The 21,721-nt window shown below is 38.6% G+C and overlaps 1 protein-coding gene across 1 annotated transcript in view; it reads right to left on the bottom strand.

Annotated features, from left to right (window-relative positions):
- PHAF1 (phagophore assembly factor 1) overlaps positions 1-21,721 on the bottom strand; it is a 64,030-nt gene that overhangs the window by 17,585 nt on the left and 24,724 nt on the right. Inside the window, exons 4-8 of the mRNA XM_072635997.1 lie at positions 14,625-14,668; positions 13,142-13,221; positions 12,632-12,726; positions 10,949-11,046; positions 7,409-7,521 (exon numbers count right to left, since the gene is read on the bottom strand). Coding sequence (XP_072492098.1) covers positions 7,409-7,521; positions 10,949-11,046; positions 12,632-12,726; positions 13,142-13,221; positions 14,625-14,668 — 430 coding nt within the window. The remainder of the gene's footprint in view (positions 1-7,408; positions 7,522-10,948; positions 11,047-12,631; positions 12,727-13,141; positions 13,222-14,624; positions 14,669-21,721) is intronic.

Here is a 21,721-nt window from a genome sequence, read left to right as displayed (position 1 = left end):
TATATGAATGTAATGGAATCGTACTGCACTGTAAGCAATGACCAAAAGGAATGAATTCAGAAAAACCTGGGAAAACTTGTACAAGTTGATATAGAATGAAGTATGTAGAACCAGGAAAACAAGTTATACAATTTAACATTACAAAGAAAAACAACTTTGGAAGACTTAAGAACTTCAATCAAAGCAATGAACAACCCTAACTACACAAGTCAAGTAATGAGTCACACCTCTCATCTCTTGGCAGAGAAGTGAGTAATGAGGGCATGAGACACATTTCTGGGTGCAGAGTGTAGTAGGTTTTGTTTGACTATGCTTATTTGTTATCACAGAGGGTGTTTATTTTGTTTGTGGATAATGGCAAGTGAGAAAGAAAAGAATATAAAAATAAATAAATTTCCATAAAACAAAAAGACTATCACTCTTTGAAGATGATATGACAGTATGCTCAGAAAATCCTAGAGAATCAATTAAACTAGCTGAAACAGTTAACAACTTTAACAAAGTTGCAAGATATAAAGCAAACTTGTAAGTCACTAGCATTTCTATATTACCAACAAAATCAGCAGGAAAAAATAGAGAAATTCCATTTAAAATAGCTCCCGATAATATAAAATACTTGGGAGCCTACATGTTAAGACAAACCTAAGAACTATATAAATACAATTACAAAACACTTTTCACACAAATACAAATCTTAACAACTGAAGAAATATTAATTGGTCATAGATAGGCTGAGTTAGTACAATAAAAAATAACACTTCTACTCAAATTCATTTATTTATTCAGTTCCATACCAAACTACTAAAAATATTTTATAGAACTAGAAAAAATAACAAAAAAGAGGTCAAGAATATTAAGGGAATCAATGAAAAAAACATGAAGGAAGGTGGCCTAACAGAACTAGATTTCTAACTGCATTATAAAGTGGTAATCATGAAAACCATCTGGTACTAGGTAAGAAAAAGAGTGGTGGATCAATGAAACAGATTAGGTACACAACACAATAGTAAATGAACATAGTAATCTAACGTTTATCCAAATTTTGGGGACAAAAACTCACTACTTGACAAAAATTTCTGGGAAAACAGAAAGCAGTTTGGTAGAAATTAGGTATAAAACAACTGCTTATGCCATACATCAACATACGGTCAAATGGGTACACAATTTAGATGCCAAAGGTCATATCATAAACAAATTAGGGCCCAGCAATATCGCTACTAGGACTATATCCCCAAGAGATCATAAAAATGGGAAAGGGTCCCACATGTACAAAAATATTTATAGCAGCACTCTATGTAGTTGCCAAAAACTGGAAGTCAAGGGGATGTCCATCAATTGGGGAATGGCTGAATAAATTATGGTATATGAATGTAATGGAGTACTATTGTGCCATAAGAAATGATGAACAAGAAGACTTCAGAGAGGCCTGGAAGGACTTATATGACCTGATGCTGAGTGAAAGGAGCAGAACCAGGAGAACTTTATGCACAGCAACAACCACAGTGTGTGAGAGTTTTTTCTGGTAGACTTAGATTTTTGTAATAACACAAGAACTTCTTACCAAAAAAAAAAAAAAAAAAATCCCAATGGAGGATCTCAAGGCAAAATGCCTGCCACACTCAGAGAGAGAAATATGGAAGTCACTCACATATTGTAGCAGATCATGTTTGTGTATGTGTATGTGTTTGTGTATCATGTTCTGATTTGTTATACGATTTCTTTCATTTATCTTAGTCTGACTACATAGCATGACTATAGTGAAAATATACTCAATAGGAAAGTATATGTAGAATCTATACAGAATTGTATGCAGTCGTGGGGAGGGAGGGGGGTAGTGGGGAGTAGGTGGGGAGGGATAAAATCGCAATTGTATGGCAGTGATTGTTAAACATTACAAAATAAAAAAAAAAAAACAAATTAGGGGAGCACAGAAAATTTTACCTGTTGAATCTCCAGATAAGGAAAGAATGACCAGACAAGAGAAAGAGAGGATCGTGGAAAGTAAAATAGAAAATTTTGGTTATATTAAATTAAAAAGGTTTTGCACAAATAAAGTCAGTGCAGCCAAGATTAAAAGGAAAGCAAGAAGCTGGGAAAAATTTTCTTTACAGCTAGTTTCTCTGATAAAGGGCTCATTTCCCAAATAAATAGGAAGCTGAGTCAAATTTATAAAAATAAGAGTCATTCTCCAATTGAGAAATGGTCAAAGGTTATGAACAGGCAGCTTTCAGAAGAAGAAATTAAAGCTATCTATAGTCATATGAAAAAATGCTCTAAATCACTACCGACTAGAGAAATGCAAATTAAAACAACTCTGAGGCACCACCTCACACCTACTGGTTTGGCTAACATGACAGAAAAGGAAAATGATAAATGTTGGAGGGGATGTGGAAAAACTGAGACGCTAATGTACTGCTGGTGGAGTCATGAAGAACTGGACCAAACCATTCCAGACAACAATCTGGAACTATGGCCAAGACTATAAAGATGTACATACCCTTTGACCCAACAATACCACAATACCACTACTACCTAGGTATGTACTAGGTATGTATGTATGAAAGAGATTAAAGAAAAAGGAAAAGGACCTATTTGTACAAAAATGTTGATAGCAATTGTTTATGTGGTGGCAAAGAACTGGAAATTGAGATGTCCATCAATTGGGCAATGGCTAAACAGGTTGTGGTATACGATTGTGATGGAATACTACTGTGTTATAAGAAATGATGAGGTAGATGGTTTTGGGAAAACGTAGGAAGACTTATACGAACTGATATAAAGTTAAATGAACAGAACAAAGAAAATATTATATACAGTAACAACAATTCTGTATGACAATCAATTGTGAATGACATAGCAATTCTGATTGATATAATAATCGAAGACAATTATGAAGGACTGATGATGAAAAAATGCTACCTGCTTCCAGAGAGAGAACTGAGTAAGTCTGAGCACAGGTTGAAGCATAATTTTCTTACTTTATTTTTCTTGCCTTTTTTGGCAACATGTCTAATATAAAAACGTTTTGCATGATTTTTCATATATAATGGACATCGCATTTCTTGCCTTCTCAATGGGTGGGGAAGGAAGAAAATTCAGAACTCAAAATTAAAAAAAAATACATTTAATTAAAAAACAACAAAAGAAAGTGGAAGGAAGCTCAGAAAGAGACTGACAATCCGGGGAGTATTAAAATTATGTTAAATTGTATACTTTTAAAAAATGCAAGCTGTACATAATTGAAATTCATAGCTTCATAAGCAATTCTCCCTTTCTGTTTCTTGTATATGGAAATTATATTACCATGAAATTACAATATAAATGTAATTATAAATTACATTTGATTTTTACTGTTTATTCTTGTCTATTCTCTCTCTCTCTCTATCTACTACAGGCCCCTTTTCTGTATACAAGTTTTCCAACTGGTCAGAATTTCAACAGTAAAACTTAGAGGTATTTAAAAAACAACAACCCATTTTATGGGTTAGAAAAGAGACTTGAAATGACTTGCCTGAAATGAAAAGAAACAAAGTCAAAAGGAGGATTAGAATTTGAACTCCCAATACTATTATGGTTGTGGTACCATTATTAGCAATACTAACAAATCCCTCATTAAGGTCTTCCTCTGATGTCTCACTGTGGCATGAAGGTGAACTGGATTCCAAAAGGCTGGGCCAGCAACAGAGCAAGCTATGGCAGGTTCTTCAAAGCTGGGAAGGCTTGGACTGTAGCAATAGATAGATTGTATGTCTGTTATCCAAGGTCTAGCCTGGCTAAGTATTGGAAGGGGATGAATTATTTTGACCACAGCAGCTTACAAAAGTACAGAGGGCCTGCCATTTATCTCAGTTGGGGAACTTGTATCTAATATAACCACACCTCCCCTTTTCCTCAATAATCCCTTACATTGGCCCCATCCTCTGCCATGCAAATTCTTGTCCCACACCCTTCAGAGTCAGGTATTGGCACCTCAGTACAATTATAACCCAAATTAAATGCTATCTACAAAGCTGCATAGGTGTCACTCCTGATCCCCAGTTCATCTCATGTACCCTTAGAATCTCTGCAGCTGGGGGGAGCCTAACCTCACTTCTTTGATTCTGGGTAAGAAAGTGAATCACATGGGATTAACAGACATCAATGGACCATGCCACTCCAAGGTCTCACAACTTCAGGGCTGAATGAGGCAATATTTGTAAAAGAGATTTGTGTACTGCCTGCTTATTCCCTTCCCCTTCTTTGGCTCCTCACATTTTCCCTCACTTAAATCAAAAGACTGACAACTGCCAAATCTTCATTTCTACCTTCTCCCCTCTCAATCTGTTCCTTCTCTCTACTCAAAGAACTACCAGAGCATTTTTGTTTGGACTATTTTGTTTGTTTGTAGTAAGAATAGTTGCCAGAGTTCCCTCATTCAACATGCAGGTTGGGCTAGTTCTTTTCCTTAAAAGGTACTAAAACCATCCTCAAAACTGAGCTGACACAGGGTACTAAAGGCTGTGGATTCTGCAGCTAAGTCTCTTGATGGACCACTATTGGCCATTCAGAGACAGTGGTACTCAGGCGAATATCCTTCTGCTGCTATGACTAAGTTAATCTCCTTTTGTTCATTCTTTACTGACCTAAGAGTGTTTCATTTTGAGTCAATATTGGACCCAAATTACCAGTGAACCACCTGAGTCAGGTCCACTCCACAACAATCTCACAATCTCATCTCTCTGTACTACCTATCCTCCAAAAAAAATGACAAAATACTTTGCCTCAAGCTCAGAACTGATCATGTCATTTGCCTTTTCAAACTCTAGTGGCTCCCTTTTGACTCTTTATCCCATCTTTTTAAAATGTCTATTTTGTGTAAGTTTTGTAATGTATACCATTAGTAGTACAGAAATACATCCATAAAATTTACAAATAAAACATATCCCAATTCACATATTGGGGCACATGCTCAATATTTTTTACCGGGTACAGATTTTCTGTGATTTAAGACCTGAAATACTCAACTATCAAGTTTTCCAAATAACCTAAGGGGTCTTCTTCAGCTTTAGTTCTAAGGTCTCACAAAGAGAAAAAAGATTTAAGATATCACAACTTAGAGACTGAGACTTATCTCCTGAGTTCTAAATGTTATGATGTATTTTTGACCTAGATATTGAAAGTCAGAAATGAAACCAAACCTCACATAAAGCAATGTTTAACATAGTGATATGGAAAGTGATGTTGACATTGGTATCACATAAAAGCTGTAAGTAATAACCTGAGTTAAAATTTATCACCTAATACCTAACACCAAGTACACAAGTTGTAGTACTGAGTACAACCCAAAAGCTCTGCTGCAAAAAATCTACATCATCTACACAGGGTCCGGGTTTAGATACGAACCTTAATACAAGTTGCTCTTCAGTCCCAGTGCCTTTCATTTCACCAATTTGGGGTTTCCCTTCTCAATACACAAGTGGGCAGCAGCCTTTAAAGCTACAAAATTCAGCTCAAGGTCCTGTGCTTCTTGGGGGCTGTCTCATCTAAAAGAGTATCCTGGGAACAGTGCCAGGTGAAAAAACTTGGGATTCCTTAATGTCTTTTGCTAATAAAAATACAGAACTACAAACAGTCCAGCTCCAATCACTGCTGACTAAATGATCCATAATCAGATATTGAACAATTTTTTTGTACTTATAGTCATGCTTCACCTCCCACTCTCCAGCTCTCCCCAACCCCACCTATGCATTCCCCACCTCTTTAATTCTAGAACCATGATCTCTATTGTTTCTAGATGGGGTATGTCAATTTACTTCCACATGATGGCCCTACTGACCCCATAATTTTCGATCAAAGTTCACAGACCCAGCCACTAGACATCGATTTGAGAAGAGGGAGATAGTGAGAGGGACAGAGGAGAGAGAGGAAGAGAAAGAAAGGTGGGGGAGGGAGGGAAAGAGGAAAGGAGAGAGAGAGAAAGGAACTTTCTTAGAATATTTCTTGTTAACTAGCATTGCTACCTGAGGTTCTATCTTAGGATCACAAAACTTTCAGAAGTGTAAGAACACTTAGAGATTATCAAATTCAACATCTTAATTGATAGGTTAAGTGACTTGCCTAAGAACACAATTAGCTGGGGCCAGAATCCAAACCCAACTTTTAAAATTCTGAACCAATGCACTTCCCAGTCTACTGCTTTGTTTCGGATGTTCCTATAGGGGAGGAATAATCTTAACAGCCACTTAAAGAAAGAAATTCATTAGCAGAGACAAAGTGATGCCATATGCATGCATGCAGAAGGCATTTTATAGGAGGGTATTTCAAAGGCTAAGGCCCCAGAAATGGAGATGCATGTGCTAAATAAAAATTATTCAAGGGCCTCTTTTTTGCTTCCCAAACTTCCTCTAGTAAGTACCTCAAGAACCCTTCCTAACTTCTTCAATGAAATAATAATCCTAAACTATTCTTGTAAAGTAAGGTAGTGAGGAGAGGGCAATGAACATTTCTCACCGCTCAGAGTCCTATCAAGTCCTGGCAAACAAAGCCCAATGCCTGGATGTATGGTGTGTGGGACTGAGCTCCTGGAGCTTCCAAAGTAAAGGGTGAACTTGCAATTCAACAACATGCATAAGGAGTCTACTGTGTATCAATGGACTAGGCACTGTGGAATATGCAAAGCATTAGAGAAGTAGACTTTGCACTCAGGTCACTGACAAGTTATTAGCTGACACACAGCCTACTTTCTGGGAGCTGCCCAGACATATATGTAGCAACTTTCAAGGTCAGGTCTAAGTGCCCAGATCTGGTCACTGATGCTAGGCTAAAAAATCTTCAGTGGTCCCAACTGGTGACAATCCCCTTGGAATCTGCAGCCTGGCCTCAATTCTCCTCTAGCTGGCCAACCAAACCTACCTTCTGCCCCTTCCCCACCTCCATGTCTTTGTTCACACTATGCCCCTCACCAGGACCATCTTTTCTGCACTCTGTGCTCACTGGCTCTCACCTATCCTTTCAAAAAGGCTGACACTCCCCAGATCACCTTAATCACCCTTAGTATTCCTCTCAGAGCTCACACAGCTCTCCATTTAATACTTTTCAAAAGAACTGTCATATTGGCAGGGCTGCTGTGAGGATTACCTCCATCTGTGTTTGAGTCTGGATTATAAACTCCATTAGAGAAGGGACCCTCAAACTTTGCATAAAAGTGCTGAATTTGTTTTTAACAAATTCAACTAGCTTCATACAGTAAAACAGGGAAGAATAAGCTTAATGAAAAGATATCTTTTTGAGGAAAGCTTAAAAGAGGATAATTTTTACATGTTCTATCATTTGAGGAGATAAAAAGAACAGTTAGAATGAGAATTCCAGCAAGTGGACTTAATTAGGGAGGAAGAAAACAAAATTCCCTTTCCCCAATCTGGCCACTTACCTGCAGCAAGTAGGCGGAGTCGTAAACCTGAGGGTCCAGTTCCATCTCTCAAAACATCCACACTTTCTGCATATACATTTCCCAGGAAACAGCTGAGAGGCATGCCCGGGGCTCTGGGGATCAGAATGAATAGCCTCTAAGCAATGGTGCTTATAATAAGATGTACCTTTAGAGGCAGCAAGGTGGTACAGTGGACAGAGCTCTGGGACTGGAGTCAGGAAGACCTAATTCAGGTCCAACCTCAGACACCTACTAACTGGGTGACTCTGGGCAAGTCACTTAATGTTTTGCCTCAGTTTCCTCAACTGTAAAATGGGGATAACAACAGCACCTACCTCTCAAGGTTGTTGTGAGGATTATAAGATAATGTCTGTCAACTGCTTAGCATAGCACATGGCACATAGCAGGTACTTAATATTTATTCCATCCGCCCCCTCTCTCATTTATTTACATCTCCCTCATTAGTCTATAAGCTCTTTGAGGGCAGGGACTATTTTTTTGTTTTTGCTTTTATTTATATTTCTAGAACTTAACATAGCTCCTGGCACATGGTAACTGATCAATCAAGTCTTGTTAACCTGACTAAGTGTTGATGAAGGATCATTTCACTTGCTTGGGATCAAGGAAAGATATTTGCACATATGACTGCTGGGAAAGCCCCAAACCACCTGTTATACAACAAGCTTTGGATTCACCAACAGATGGTGATGCCCAGGTATAGACCAGGCCTTGAAGCTTCTGAGTTTGACACAAGAGCAGCTCCCAGCCAAGTGGAAGTCCCAATGTCACAGAGTACTTAGAAGTAGAAGGCCAACACAGCCAGGACTTGACAGCTTACATTTGCAAATCGCTTTATAGTAAGAGTACTCCTACACCTGCCACCTCATTTCATAGGACAACAGGCATTGGAATTCAAAGGAACCTGCTCACTTGACTAGGATTTTTCCAACTACCAGGCCAAATCGTAGGGATTGGAATGTCTTTCCTTCCACTCAACTAAGCAAAAAGGCAATAAGCACAGTTTACCCTCTAAGACACTAGGCTAGCAGTTCCTATTTTTATTTATGGGTTAAAAAAAATAACCCAGCACCAGGTCCTTTTCAGACATCAGGACAAGTCCTACCCTCCAGCCAAAACAGACCACTCTCTGATCTTGGTCATCCTTAAGAAAATCAGAAAAGCATTTCCATTGCGAATATATTATAGACTATTGGAAGTTACTCTGAGGGGAATGACCTCCACCACTGAAGACTTGTTTTTCTTTTGGAGTAGGACTATTTGCCTTCAAGTGGCAGGAGTCCAGACAACTTATCTGGGCTGTTCTGATTTTTTTTTTTATAAGATCCAGATTGTTTTCCCTAATATGGTGAGTGCCAAGGACAGTTCTGGAAGGACAGCAGGTCAAGATTGTATTCTATACAAGCACATCCTGAAGACTGTCCCCAGTTCTTTGTCCTCTGAGGAGGAAAAGATTATTCTTTATTTCTTTTAGCTATTTCCCCCCTGCCCTCCCCACACTGACCCCACTATTTGTAGTTGCTTTACTTTTTACCTTTTGTTTTGTTTTTTTTAAAGGGCTTTTTGTAAGGGCTCAGGCCCTTACAAGCTCCAAGGCCAACATAATATAGGAATCCTGTAAAATTTTGTTTCTTGTGGGGAGTCAGCTCATGAGATAGACATGGTCTGTGTGCATCTAAGGTTTGGGTGTGGGGGGGCATCCCTGAGTCACAGGTTACATACTAACTGCTATATAAGACTCCAAACCCTATAATTTAAGCTATGTCAACTTCATAAAATATGACAAGAGTAATGATCGTGGGAGGCTATTATAATAGTAAAGTCCTGAACTAGGGTGGTGAGACTACATAAAACAGGAGGGCTACGAGAGAGAAAGTTGAGAGAACTGACAGGATTTGGCACTTGAACAGATATAGGTGGTTGAGGAGAGGCAGAGTCAGAGATTATGCTCTAATTTTGAAGCTGGAGACCTGAGAGGGAAGGGTGGCATAAAGAGAAATAGAGATGCCAAAGGTAAAGGTAGGTTTTTTGGGAAGAGAAAGATGAGTGGAATACTCTGTCTGATACATTTCCTCTTCCAGCCTACACTCTAGTATCACCTCCTAAAAACGGTCTTTCCTTTCCAATGTCCTCAATGAATGCTTTCCACTTTCCCCCAATATGATTTTACTTTGAACATCCTTATCTGGGGCACATGTTGCTTTTGCTCCAATAAATACCTGGTAAATTCCTTGAGGGCAGGGACTGCTTTGTTTCAGTATCTGTATCTCTAACATCTACCTCCAAGATGCCTAAGAAATGCTTCACAAGATTTTCAAACAAAATAGAAGGCCATCGTTTGAAGAATGGCTCAATAAATTTATGATGCATAAATGTAATGGTATATTACTATTGTGACAGATGACGAATACAGAGAAGCTCAGAAGGATTATGTGAACTGATGCAGAGCCAAGAAAACAAGACACATGATGATTGCAGCAACATAAATAGAAAGAACCACAAAAAACCTGAAAGCAAATGTTACCAAATTATAAAGAACAAGCATGATGGGGCAGCTAGGTGGTGTGGTGGATGGAGCATTGGCCCTGGAATCATGAGGATATAAGTTCAAATCCAGCCTCAGCCACATACTAGCTCTGTGACCCTGGGCAAGACACTTAACCCTGCAGGTCTTAAAAACAACAAAACCTCAACCAAATGAAAAAAAACAAACCATGGGTTGAAAAGACATATGAAGACCCTAGTACAGCCCACACATTTTCAAGACATTCCCCTATACTGTTCTGAGAGTTATGTTATCACTCTTGCCAACTGCTCTGCTAGGTTGCAGCTCTATCATCATCAGGCTCTCCCAAGACAAGCTCATCAACAAGAAACTACCTCTGCCCTCTGACTGGAGGACTAGAGGGCAGGGCAAAAAACTCTCCCAAACTTTCCTTTTAGAGAAGGTTCAAATTCCAGCTAATTCTTCATCTCTAGCCAGGGCATTCTACCAATCAGGCTTACCCCTCTCCATCTTTTTAGCTTCCCTTTGCATGCTGTCTTTTCCTTCTGAAGGTAAGCTCCATGAGGGCAGGGGATATCTTTCTTTCTCCTAATTGTATCTCTAGTGTTTAGCACAGTGCCTGGTACATGACAGAAGCTTAATAAACGTTTATTGTATTGTATCATATAAGGCTGTTTTTTCCTCTTAATTTCCTTTTTTGTCTTAAAAAATAAAAAAGCATTTTTTAAAAAGTTTGGTGAATGAATTATGGAATCAAGGCAGCATAATATAGAGGAAAAAAAAATCACTGGATATACAGTCGAAGGACCTGGTTTCCACTCCTACCAGATCTGTCACCTTGGATATGTCATTTTCCCTCTGTGGGCTTCAAGGTTCCTAATCTATAAAATGAGCAGTTTGAATTAGATGGCCCCTAAATTCCTTCTAGATCTCAAACTATTGCCTTTACAAGCTGAGGAAAAGCAAGAAGCCCCTGGCTAAGAGGAGATAACCTGTCCTTTCTTCTTCCTGCTTACCTGGTATCTTGCAAGCTATTTCCATTATAGATATACATGCGTTTCACAGTCGCTCCATGGGGAATTTGAAGAGAAGCCAGGCCATGGGCAAAATTAGGCTGCAAACAGAAAATATGAATTTCATTAAGTGTACTGCATCTTTTGAGATTCAGAATCTGTTAACAAAGTTAACAATACTAGCACTATTTCACATACAGCAAAATCAGAAAATGGATATAAATGATGCTTATCTTTTATTAAAATGTCAAGTTAACTACTTTTTCCCTCAAAAGGAATATTAGAAGCATTTTCCTTTAAGCCAGAAGTTCTCAATTTTTTTGGTTTCAAGACCCCTTCAAAATTCTTAAAAAGCTTTTTTTATGTGGGTTAAGTCTACCACATTACCACATTAAAAATTAAAACTGATAAAATTTTAAAAATATTTATTAATTCATTTAAAATGATAAACTATTATGTTAATATACATAATATACTTTTATGAAAAACAATAATGTGCTCAAAAATTAACGGGAAGAGTGGCATTGCTTTACACACTTTAAAAAATCTTTTACAATCAAATCAAAATGGACTCTCACATTTGCTCCTACATCCAATCACTGTAACATTGTTGTTTTGGTTGAATTATATGAAGAAAATCCAGTTTCACAAAGATAGGGAAGTTGAGACAGGGAAGCATATTAACATGCAAATGACATCCTAATATTATTATGAAAATAGTTTTGACCTCATGGAGCCCTTGAGTCTTGGAGATGCCCAGGGGTTCACAGACCACATTTTGAGAACTAATGCTTTAAACAAAAGTGAATTTTCACATACATCTCTCCCTCAAAAATTAGGGAGTAAAGATTTTCAGATTATAAAAAAGATTAATCACAAACTCTTCTATTTTAGCCTATTTAAAGGTTTCCTTATTAAAAGAAGAGAAGTTGGGAAGGGACTGTTAGGAGCCACAACCCACTGAAAATTTAGAAGATGAAGTCATTACTATTAGTAAAAAAATTTTTATTTTAAATTTATTTTCAAGAATACATCTATTTAAGCTGGCCACATCAATATTACCATTTATCATTGAGGAAATAGTTATCCTTAAGTACTCTCAATGCTTTGGAGTCTTTAGGAACCTCATAAGAACATGATATACCTCTCTTTTCCTCTTTCCATCCTCCCAAGAAGAATGTGACAAACCATACCTAAACATTCATTAAGCATCTCCTGCATGCAAGGTCCTGAGCACAGAGGAGACACAGGTAAAGGAGACATGAGCTTAAGGTGTGGTAGAGGGAGATCAAGTATATATATATGTCAAAACAAGAACAAAAACAAAAGTGCCTGAGGGAGAACAGAGCGCTAGGAGATGAAGAAACTGCTTCCAACCAGAGGTGATGAGAAAAAGAATTGGCAGGGTCCCTGAGAAATGTGCATCATGGGACACAGTGCTGAAGGGGTCTGAAGAGATCACTGAATTTAGTGCTAGTTTTCAGGGACAGAGCTACTGTTTAAAGCAAGATAAATAAAAAAGTATTAACATGTATCCCTGAGCAAATGACTTCATAATATTTAAAAGAAAGGAAATGAAAAAGAAGTCTTTTGGGCTGGATATTTATTCATTAAATTCTCTGAAGTCATGTGCTATCAATGTATTCCTAACTATTTTAGCAACATTAGAAACACAGAATTCCTGACCTCATATTTTGGAGCCTCAGTCCACGAGTCTAATTGAAAAGAGAAAGATAATCCTCTAAAGTTGAGGTGGAAAAGTTGTTCAGCCGAGTTGTACACTGGAAAAGAAGGGAGTTCCATGTGAATGCAGAAGCCACTTTGGGGACAGTTTCCATTCTAAGACTAACAGGGGCTGGGGACCAGGGAGGATGACTTTGAGCAATGGCAGCATGCTTTGCCTCCTGGATTTGTCACCTTGGCCCTGGGCCAATCTCTGCAGCTCTGAGCCCTCAGGACACCACTCCCTCCTCTACTTGCAGGGCTGTTGGGAGGATCAAATGTTATCGACTTGAACCCCTGATACAAACATAATCTTTTATTATATTTTTTCACCTCGAGGTTTACTGAGGAGGCTTAAAAATCCAGTAGAGGTTTTTTTTTAAGTACTGCCATACTCTGAATTGCAATAAAACAATAACTGCTGTTTACTGCCATGAGTTGTCCCTAAGGACCTTTTTGCTGAGCTCTGCTTACCTCCTGGATGAGTTGCTCCAAAGGACTGATCAATCTGTTCAATGGTCGGAGCTATTGCCTGAGAGTTAAAATGGACACCACTGAAAGACAAAACAGGCCCTTTTCAACAGTTATGAAACCTCACAGTTCATGAGCTATCATGCCTGCAAAATGTACTTTAAAAATCAAAACCAAAACCAACCCACAGGTGCCAGTTCAGAACTGAGTTCAAATATTAAAGTAAGGTATTTACAAAAACTATTTTTGTTATAGATCAGACATGAGTTCCTTGGTGTAAAGAATACTTTGATGTGGAAATTCCTCTCACATGATACACAGGTAACATAGTCTTAAGAGAGAGTATACAGAGGATAAGTCATTTACCCAGAGTCACACAGCCAGTAGGTGCCAGAGGTAAGACTTGAACCCAGATCTTCCCAACTTCAAGGTCAAGCCTCTAGTCAAAGGGACACATTGCCCCTCACCACTACACTGACAGGTTGTCCTTCAGAAGTTCCTATAACAGATTATACACTCACTGCTCATCAGAATGATGGATAAGCTGGCCTCAGTCTGATGGAACTTCAAACAATTTCAAACACAGGGACACAGAGAAAGGCTGGTTCAGGTAGGTCACTAGAGATGGTATTCTTTGTATGAAAAGGCTCTACTTCTCCAGTAGGAGGTGGGAGAATTTTAAAAAAGTGAATGGATCAGTACTGAATGTGTCAATAGAGCAGGTAGTGAACAGTACACTAGGACTAAACTTGGGAAGAGGAAGAGGGGAGGGGAGAGAAAATTTTGAGAAAGCGAATCTGTGAGAAGGGAAATGCTTATGAAGTGACACTGGGTCAAGAGTCTGAGGGCCTAGAGAAGTGAGATCTTTGGGCAGAGGGAGGAGGGGAAGGGAAGGAAAAGGGAAGAAAGAACTCTGTACTGGCCCAGGCAGAAGGAAAATGAGAACGAGGAAGACAACATTTTGGTACAACTATCTGGAACTCTGCACTTCTCTGGTTTATCTCTTAAGAGACTCACTTCCTGTCTTACAAAACATGGCCCACATTTGAGAATTTCCTCATCAAAACATAATTATACTAAATGATCAACATTAGTCCCTGGTCTGACCGAGAAAGATGTGCAGATCCTCAGTAAGTCCAGGAGAAGGGGTGTGAATACCTACTGAGACCTTTCTGTACTGCTGGGACAATGAATGCTACTGACTGTAAAGAAATATGCCAATGGATACAATCAATACTGGGGTGGTTGTTTAGTGTCCTAAATGGCTCAGAAAACTGTTGCATGGAATGGACCACAGGCTTGAGGATCCTGGGTTGGGGCAGACTACAACAAGAGACAGTCCCAGCCCATACAAATCTTACAGATGAGATGGGCCTCATTGCTCTGGGGAGAAAAGGAGTGGTGACAGACTACTGAACAAAAAGAAAGCAGATATCCAGAACTAGCTTGTCATGACAATGATCCACCAGTTCTAAATAAGACTTACCAATATTTTAACTTCACTTTAGTCAAGTCATAAACTTCAATTACCTAAAAGACAATACATTGAACATTTAAGAAAAACAGTTAAAAACATAATAGTATGATTAGACTTTTTAAAAATCTCCTAAAAAATAATTCTAGAATAAACACTCATCAGGATCCATAACTGACAAATATTCTCTTTAAGAAAGAGTTCTGTGTAAATTAAGACCTTCTCTCTTGACTTGAAAGGGGGAGAAATCCACACTTCAATGATCAGATGTTCAAATCCAACTTCTACCTGTGTATCCAAATATACACCCTCTGTGGAATGGCTTAGTTTGTTTATACTTATTCCAGAGTTCGATTCCTAGATGGAAGATAATTGTGTAGTTCCTAGAAAGAAGATAATTGTGAGGACACCTCTGCAGGCTTTTATAGACTCACTCAAATCTAAAACTACCCTTTTCCTGTAACAACAATTAAAAGCCCAGACCTGTGATTTTATTGAATAAATGAAAAATCACTTCTCAAGTGCTCTGTGCAAAGCACTGTGTTAATAAGCCCTGGCACACAAACAGAAAAGAGGGTCCCTGCTCCTAAGGAACTCATCTTCTACTCAGAGGCAACACCACTTCGAGTCAGTTTTAGCTGTAAGTCAGATGGAAAGGTCCCTTGGTCCTCAGGGTAAGTGGCAAAGCACTAACACAAATTTTATTCCCACTGATAAAATCATCTATTTTAGATGTTAAGCCACTTGACTGTGCCAAGTATTTTGGTGGAAAAAACTTGCTGTTCCAGATTCTTCAGTAGTTGTGGTTGCTGGACTTGTATAAGCAGTTGCCAGGCAGCAACTCCTAATTAAAGAAACTCCCTCCACCCCTGCAGGTCAACACCTTCTCTGCACTCTTCAGTCAAGAGCACTAAAGGGTAAGGTGCCTTGCCCAGGATGACCCAGTCAGTATGTGTCAAGAGGCTGGACTTCCACCTATGTCTATCTTCTCGTTTCCAAGGCCAGTTCTTTATTCACTACACCCTTCTGCCTTTCAACAGGAGATGAAATTAACTCAGCCAGCTCAATAAAATCCTCTCCAATCTCTATCTTAGAGAATAAATGTTTCCTGTTCACTTCTGCAGCTACTACAATAGGCTATATTGCTATAACTGAGGGCCTTGATGAGTTATTAAAATCCAAATCACACTGAGTGGAAAAATCCTTCCAAAACGTCCTGTTTTAAATATCAGGTTTGTTATACTAGGAAATGGGCCATGTTACATTAGTACAGGAAGGATTTTACTTATGTTTATGCCTACAATTCTCTTGTAACCTAGATTAATGGCATAGTCTAACCTAGAGGGGAAGGAATCTTAGTGGGTGTTTCAAGCCTAAAGAAACTGAAGCTTTGCTCATAGCGTAATTATCCTTATGGGGGTACATAGTCCTGACTTCAGATATTTTGGTAATGACAAATTCAGTAACCATTTGTTGAGTGCCTACTGTGTGCTAAGCATTAGGGTGACACAAAATCCAGAAAAGACAACCTATGCCTTCAAGTAGTTTACAGTTTAAGTAGATGGCTAGAAGCCATACCAAGATAATGACAGAATAACAAGATTTTGAGCTAACAGGGAGTTTAATTCAATCCTTTTATTTTACTGAAGAAAAAATGGAAATAGTGTCAGGAAGCCCCTCAAGTTCACCCAAATGCTGAGTCATGGTGTTCAAACCCAGTTCTTCCTTCCACTAGTGCTCATCACCTTTGTAAAACACAAAGATTACATAAAGAAACTGGAGTCTTGACTATAGGCCAAAGATACACAGCTGATCTGCTCAGAGGCATAAATGATGGATTTGCTTTGATTCAAACAGTTTTTTAAGTTTTTGCTACGTTATGTGTATGGGGCTGCCCCTAGATGATGGGGACACAAAGACAGAAACTAAGAGCATGTTTGTCTTTGAATTGTTTACCTCTGACTGGATTACAGAATCTACCAGCCTTTACTAGCTGAGTCCAAAGGGGGTAAGCCCAAGGACAATAGTTCCTTTACGTTTTACAAAAGCTAACACCAAGTGCCATTTATAGTTGACAAAACAGTGTTTATTGTCACTTCTATTAAAAATCAGGTGTCATTGTCCAGTATAACAATTCTGTGGGAAAGTCAGATTTAAATTACATTATTTTGAATTTTGAACCCTCTTTCCTGGAATGACTTGGCAGTCAAATCAAAGTCAGCTGCAAGTCATGTCATCATCTTGATTTCATGGTCCTCTTTGAGAAGGAAGGACAAACAGAACTTGGCAGTTGGTTTAAGGATGACCTATACCGTGAGGTGGTGATAAACTTGCCCTGTGAACTATTGTCCTTGGGCTATTCCATAGACAATAAAGTCTATGTCAGGTAGGATCTTTGACTGGGGTCATGTAAACAACTGGAAAGATTAGGAGATAGAGGATGTTGTGAAACACTGATTTTGGAATAAAAACAATCTGGTTTCACAATCTGACTCTTAACCCTCACTATCTGTATCTTTAGACAAGTCATTTGCTTTCTCTGAGTTTCAATTTTTCTATTTGTAAAATAAGGGAGCCACGGAGTTCTTAGGAGTAAGAACTTTCAGTTCTAATATTCTCTGACTTCAGATGACCTGTGTCAGAGAAACTCCAAAGACAGATTAACTATGAGGCAGGAGCCGAAGGGAGAGTCTTGTACACTAGAACATATCAGGTCCTACTGCCTGATGTAAGTGCTCTAAGGCGTGACAAGAGTGTAAATAACCAGATACTATAAATATAAATGATTAAATTAGACACAGTCTGCATTAAGTGCCTGACTGGTCACGGCAACAGCACATAAAATGGTTCTCCATGTTTGAAGATGATCCTGATGATGCTATCTAAATGTCTGGCTCTGCTTAAAAAGGCCTTCCCATGATGAACCAATAAATAAACAGTCTGTAGGTTCATTCATTTATTCAACAGCTAATTACTTAATCAACTACTAGGTACTGCTGTTCAAAGAAGCTGCCACAGCATTGTCTCTCTAGGGCGCTTCATCTCAGACTGTTGAATTTCAGCCCTCAAAGGCATCCCATGTTCATGGCCCACATCATTTGAAACTGAGTATGAGTAGGGTCATAAAATACATCTTTCCCTGCCATTCCATTGCAGCTGCCTCTCACTAGCATGTGTCTAGGATTTAAAGGAGTTAAATTAGAGGAGTTGAGCTAGCATCCCATCATTAAAGATTTTTGTCTTACTCTGGCTACTGTATAGGTAAACTAGCTAACAAAGCAACAGTAGAGAAGACGTCTTTGCTACCTGGAGAAGTGCTCACCTTTGTGGCTTCATAAAGGTAACAGGATAAAGCAGAGCTAGTCTTTGGGTCCAAAGATATGAGTTCAACTCAACATACTCAGAGGCAACAACACATGGAGTCCAACACAACCCATCAACAAGCATTTGTTAAGATTCTATTTACTGAACTAGGTGCTATGGATAGAAGTTCAAAGAATGAAATCACTCCTACTCAAGGAGTTTACATTCTTTTTTTAACACTTAATTTTTATTTTATTTTTTAATTATATGTAAATAAACATTATTTAAATTCATCTGAAAAAAATTTTGAGTTCCATATTCTCTCCTTCCTCCTTTTGCCCCTCCTTGAGAAGGCAATCTGATATAGATTATACTTGACATATTAGCCATGTCGCAAAAGAAAATGCAGATCAAAAAAAACCCCAATAATAACATAAAAAAGTATGCTTCAATTGGCATTCAGAGAAGCTTACATTTTAATGGAGGACAAGTAAGTATAAAAACATAAACAGAATAAATACAAATGCACATAAAACATTAATCACGAGGAAGCAGTGTGGAAGGGAAGGGAGATCAAGAAAGGTAGTGCTCGAGTCTGGAAAAGAGTGATTCTATGAGACAGAGAGATTCCAGGCACAAGGCATAGACATGAAAAATGGAGAGGCGAGTTTAGCTAGTCTCCAGAATGTAGGAGGAGAGTAATATCCAATGAGACCGGAGTCAGACTGCATAGGGCTTTAAAAGCTAAACGGTGATTTCCACTCGACCTTAGAGGCAACAGAAAGTCTTTGTAGTTGACAGAAAAGAAATCATACACTAAGATCTGATTTTAAGGAAAGTTACTTTGGCAGCAGTGTATTGACTGGAGTAGAATGATAAGAGGTTTGAGGCAGGGAGACCAATTAGGAAGCTGTTGTAACAATGGAGGCTAGAAGTGATGAGGGTCTGAACTAATGTGGTAACTAGCTATGTGAGAAGAGAGAAGGGGTCAGATGACAGACTATGGAGTTAGAAATAACAAGACTGGGCAATTGACTGGAAATGCTCTGAGATCAGGGAGAGTGAGGAGTCCAGGATAATGCTGAGATTATCAACGTGGGAGACTTTAAGAACTAGTCAAGGAGATGGAGAATAAATGGTTATACCGGTAGAAGAACAAAGGAGAAAGTTGCATAAGGAAAGCCCAGAGAGTAATCAGGAGGACAGGGTAGTCAACTGGGTCAGAAAGACTGAAAAGGATGAGGACTAAGGATTGGCAATGAAGAGATTAACTTTAGAGAGGGGAGTTTTAGTTAAGTAATAAGGTAGGAAGGAAGTCAGATGGCAAAAGTGGGGGCAATTAGTGCTGACCTCTCTTTTTAAGGACTTTGGCTGAGAAAGGGAGGATAAGGGACAGTAGCTTGAGGGGATATTAAGTCACAGAGAAAGATGTTTAAGGATTGGAGAGATTTGACTATGTTTGATTGTTGTAGGAAAGTAATCAGTGAATCAGAGCAAGAGGGAAGAAAAAGGACCTCATGCCAAATGGCCTCACATTTCTTGGTAAGGTAAGAAATCACGATCCTGAGACAAGAAAGAGATGGGGAAGAAAAACGTGTGGGTGACCTGAGAAGGGAATAGAAGTTTTGGAATAGCTTCTATAGAGTGAGAAGCAATTACAGACGAAGAAGAGGACTACCTTAATGCCGCAAGAACCTAGCTGAGCAAACGTGAATTTGCAGTGGACCCACTTAGCAAGGCTCCTAAGGCTTTCTCTACCTGTGTTCAGAAGTTGGGGAGGAAAAGCACAGGAATAATCTAGAGCACAGCTTTCATGAGGAGGGAGTGGCATATGGACAGTGTGGAGCTGAAGTAGCTAACTCCTGGGTTGATACCAGAGAAACAGGAAAGTGAAGTGAAAGCAGGAGTAGTGACCTGAGAAAGTACCTGAGAGGTAGAGGAAATGGAGGCATCAGTGAAGGTCTGGTTTAGGAGGGTTAAGGCATCGGAAAAGGTGGAATGATAGGAGGTTATGGTCATGTAGTATAATGTCAGAATTTCCAAGGGTGAAAGCAAAACGCTTGAGGGTAATGATGATCATCCCTATGTGTAACTGCAGTGGAATAAAAGTTATAGAAATTTAAGAAGGCTAAGGAATTGGGAGGTTAAGGATCTGAGGGAGCATCTATTATCTATATGAATATTAAAGTCTGCTTGTAAATGGGTAGGAGTCGGGATAGAAGAAAACAGTAAGCCTGGCACTAAATTCCTCAAGAAGAGAGGGGAAATGACTTGAAAGGAAGGGGAAGAGGACTGGCTGGAAAATTCAGATTGAATGGATTTCAAATGAGGAAAGGTTGATGAGTGATAGTGGTAAAGGAGATTCTAAATAAGTGAGGTGCAATGAAAATGTCAACTCTTCCAGGACCAGTATAATAGCAGTGAGCATGAGAAAGTATATGGCCAGTGCTGGAAAGGATAGCAAGTAACCTTGCGCATGCCTTCACTTCTTTAAGCCTCAGTTTCCTTATCTGTAAAATGGGAATAATACTACCAGCACTACCTTACAGAATTATTGAGAGGAAAAAAACTCACAACCTTAAACCCTTAAAGAAATAGATAGTATCAGGATGCTAACAGAAGAATCAAGTAAAAGTATCTAAGTGTTGCTCTTCCAATACATCTTCTGTGCTTAGCCTGATACACCTTCAAAGAGACACATTATAATTGATGTTAGGCAACAGGGTTCTTTCAGACAGTATCCAAAGGATTTTCCCCAGTTGGTGTCTTATGAATTCCATTTGTCACCTGTTCCATGTTTGTAATAGTTCTGAGAAATTTACTTACACAATTTTCTGGAGGGAAAAGGTTGTCAAATTCTTCTTCATAGTTTTCTAGAAGTCCAATAATTATCAAGATTTTCCATTCTTGATCTTTCTTCCAGAACTGTTACTTTCAAATAAATTGCTATCCAGTCTTTGTCCAGTTATTTTCTAGGATTATTTCTTTTGTGTTTTCACTTTACCTTGTCATTTCACCAACTTCTTGAGGAATTTAATTCCTTTTTTATTTGGGAGTGATTTTAAAATTCTAAGCCTCTAAGAAAAAAATCCATTTAAACAAACAAGCTTCCAAATGATCATACATAAAACTATAAGTTCCAAATTATGTTTTTTAAAAAGTATTTATAAACAAAACAACAAAATGCCCTATTTGCTTCTTTGCTTCCTTCTGACCTTTTTCTGTGTACACCCAGATTTTCTGCTGTAACTTTTTAACATCATCACAGTCTACATAATGAGGTTTTAATTGTTTTCCTCTGTTGAGGAATTGCTGGTTTTTTTTTGATGATACCTTTTTCTTTAAAGGATGCTGACGGATTCTTTTAATTTTTTTAATGTCTTTTCATTGGGTTAGAAGTCTTTTCTGGCTTACTAATTATTGACATTACCTATTTTCAGCATTTCCCATGGCCTTTTTGTGTGTGTGTGTGTGGCACTTCTACTGCTACTTTTTGAGGTGTGGGGGATATCAAGGAGGTGGACGTTTTTGTGACCTCTTACTCTAACTTCTTCCAGGATCCAAAAGAAACCTTGGTGCTTTCAAGTACTCTGGACAGTCTACATCCTCAACCAATGAACACCAATAAACTACAATGCTTTAATTTTGCTGCGCTGGAGATATCCCTGGCACAATGTAAAATACAAGATTTCCTTACTGCCCTTCATTAATCTATAACCTGAAGGAAAGAAGTTCGTGATAGGGTTAATGGAGAAGGGATAACAGGTGAAGAAAACAGCCAGGAAGTGAGATGTGTGGACAGGGAA

Source organism: Notamacropus eugenii, chromosome 1 (assembly GCF_028372415.1).
Source record: "Notamacropus eugenii isolate mMacEug1 chromosome 1, mMacEug1.pri_v2, whole genome shotgun sequence".
Lineage (NCBI taxonomy): Eukaryota > Metazoa > Chordata > Mammalia > Diprotodontia > Macropodidae > Notamacropus > Notamacropus eugenii.
Note: the sequence above shows the minus strand (reverse complement) of the source record. Positions and strands in the feature narration are given on the sequence as shown.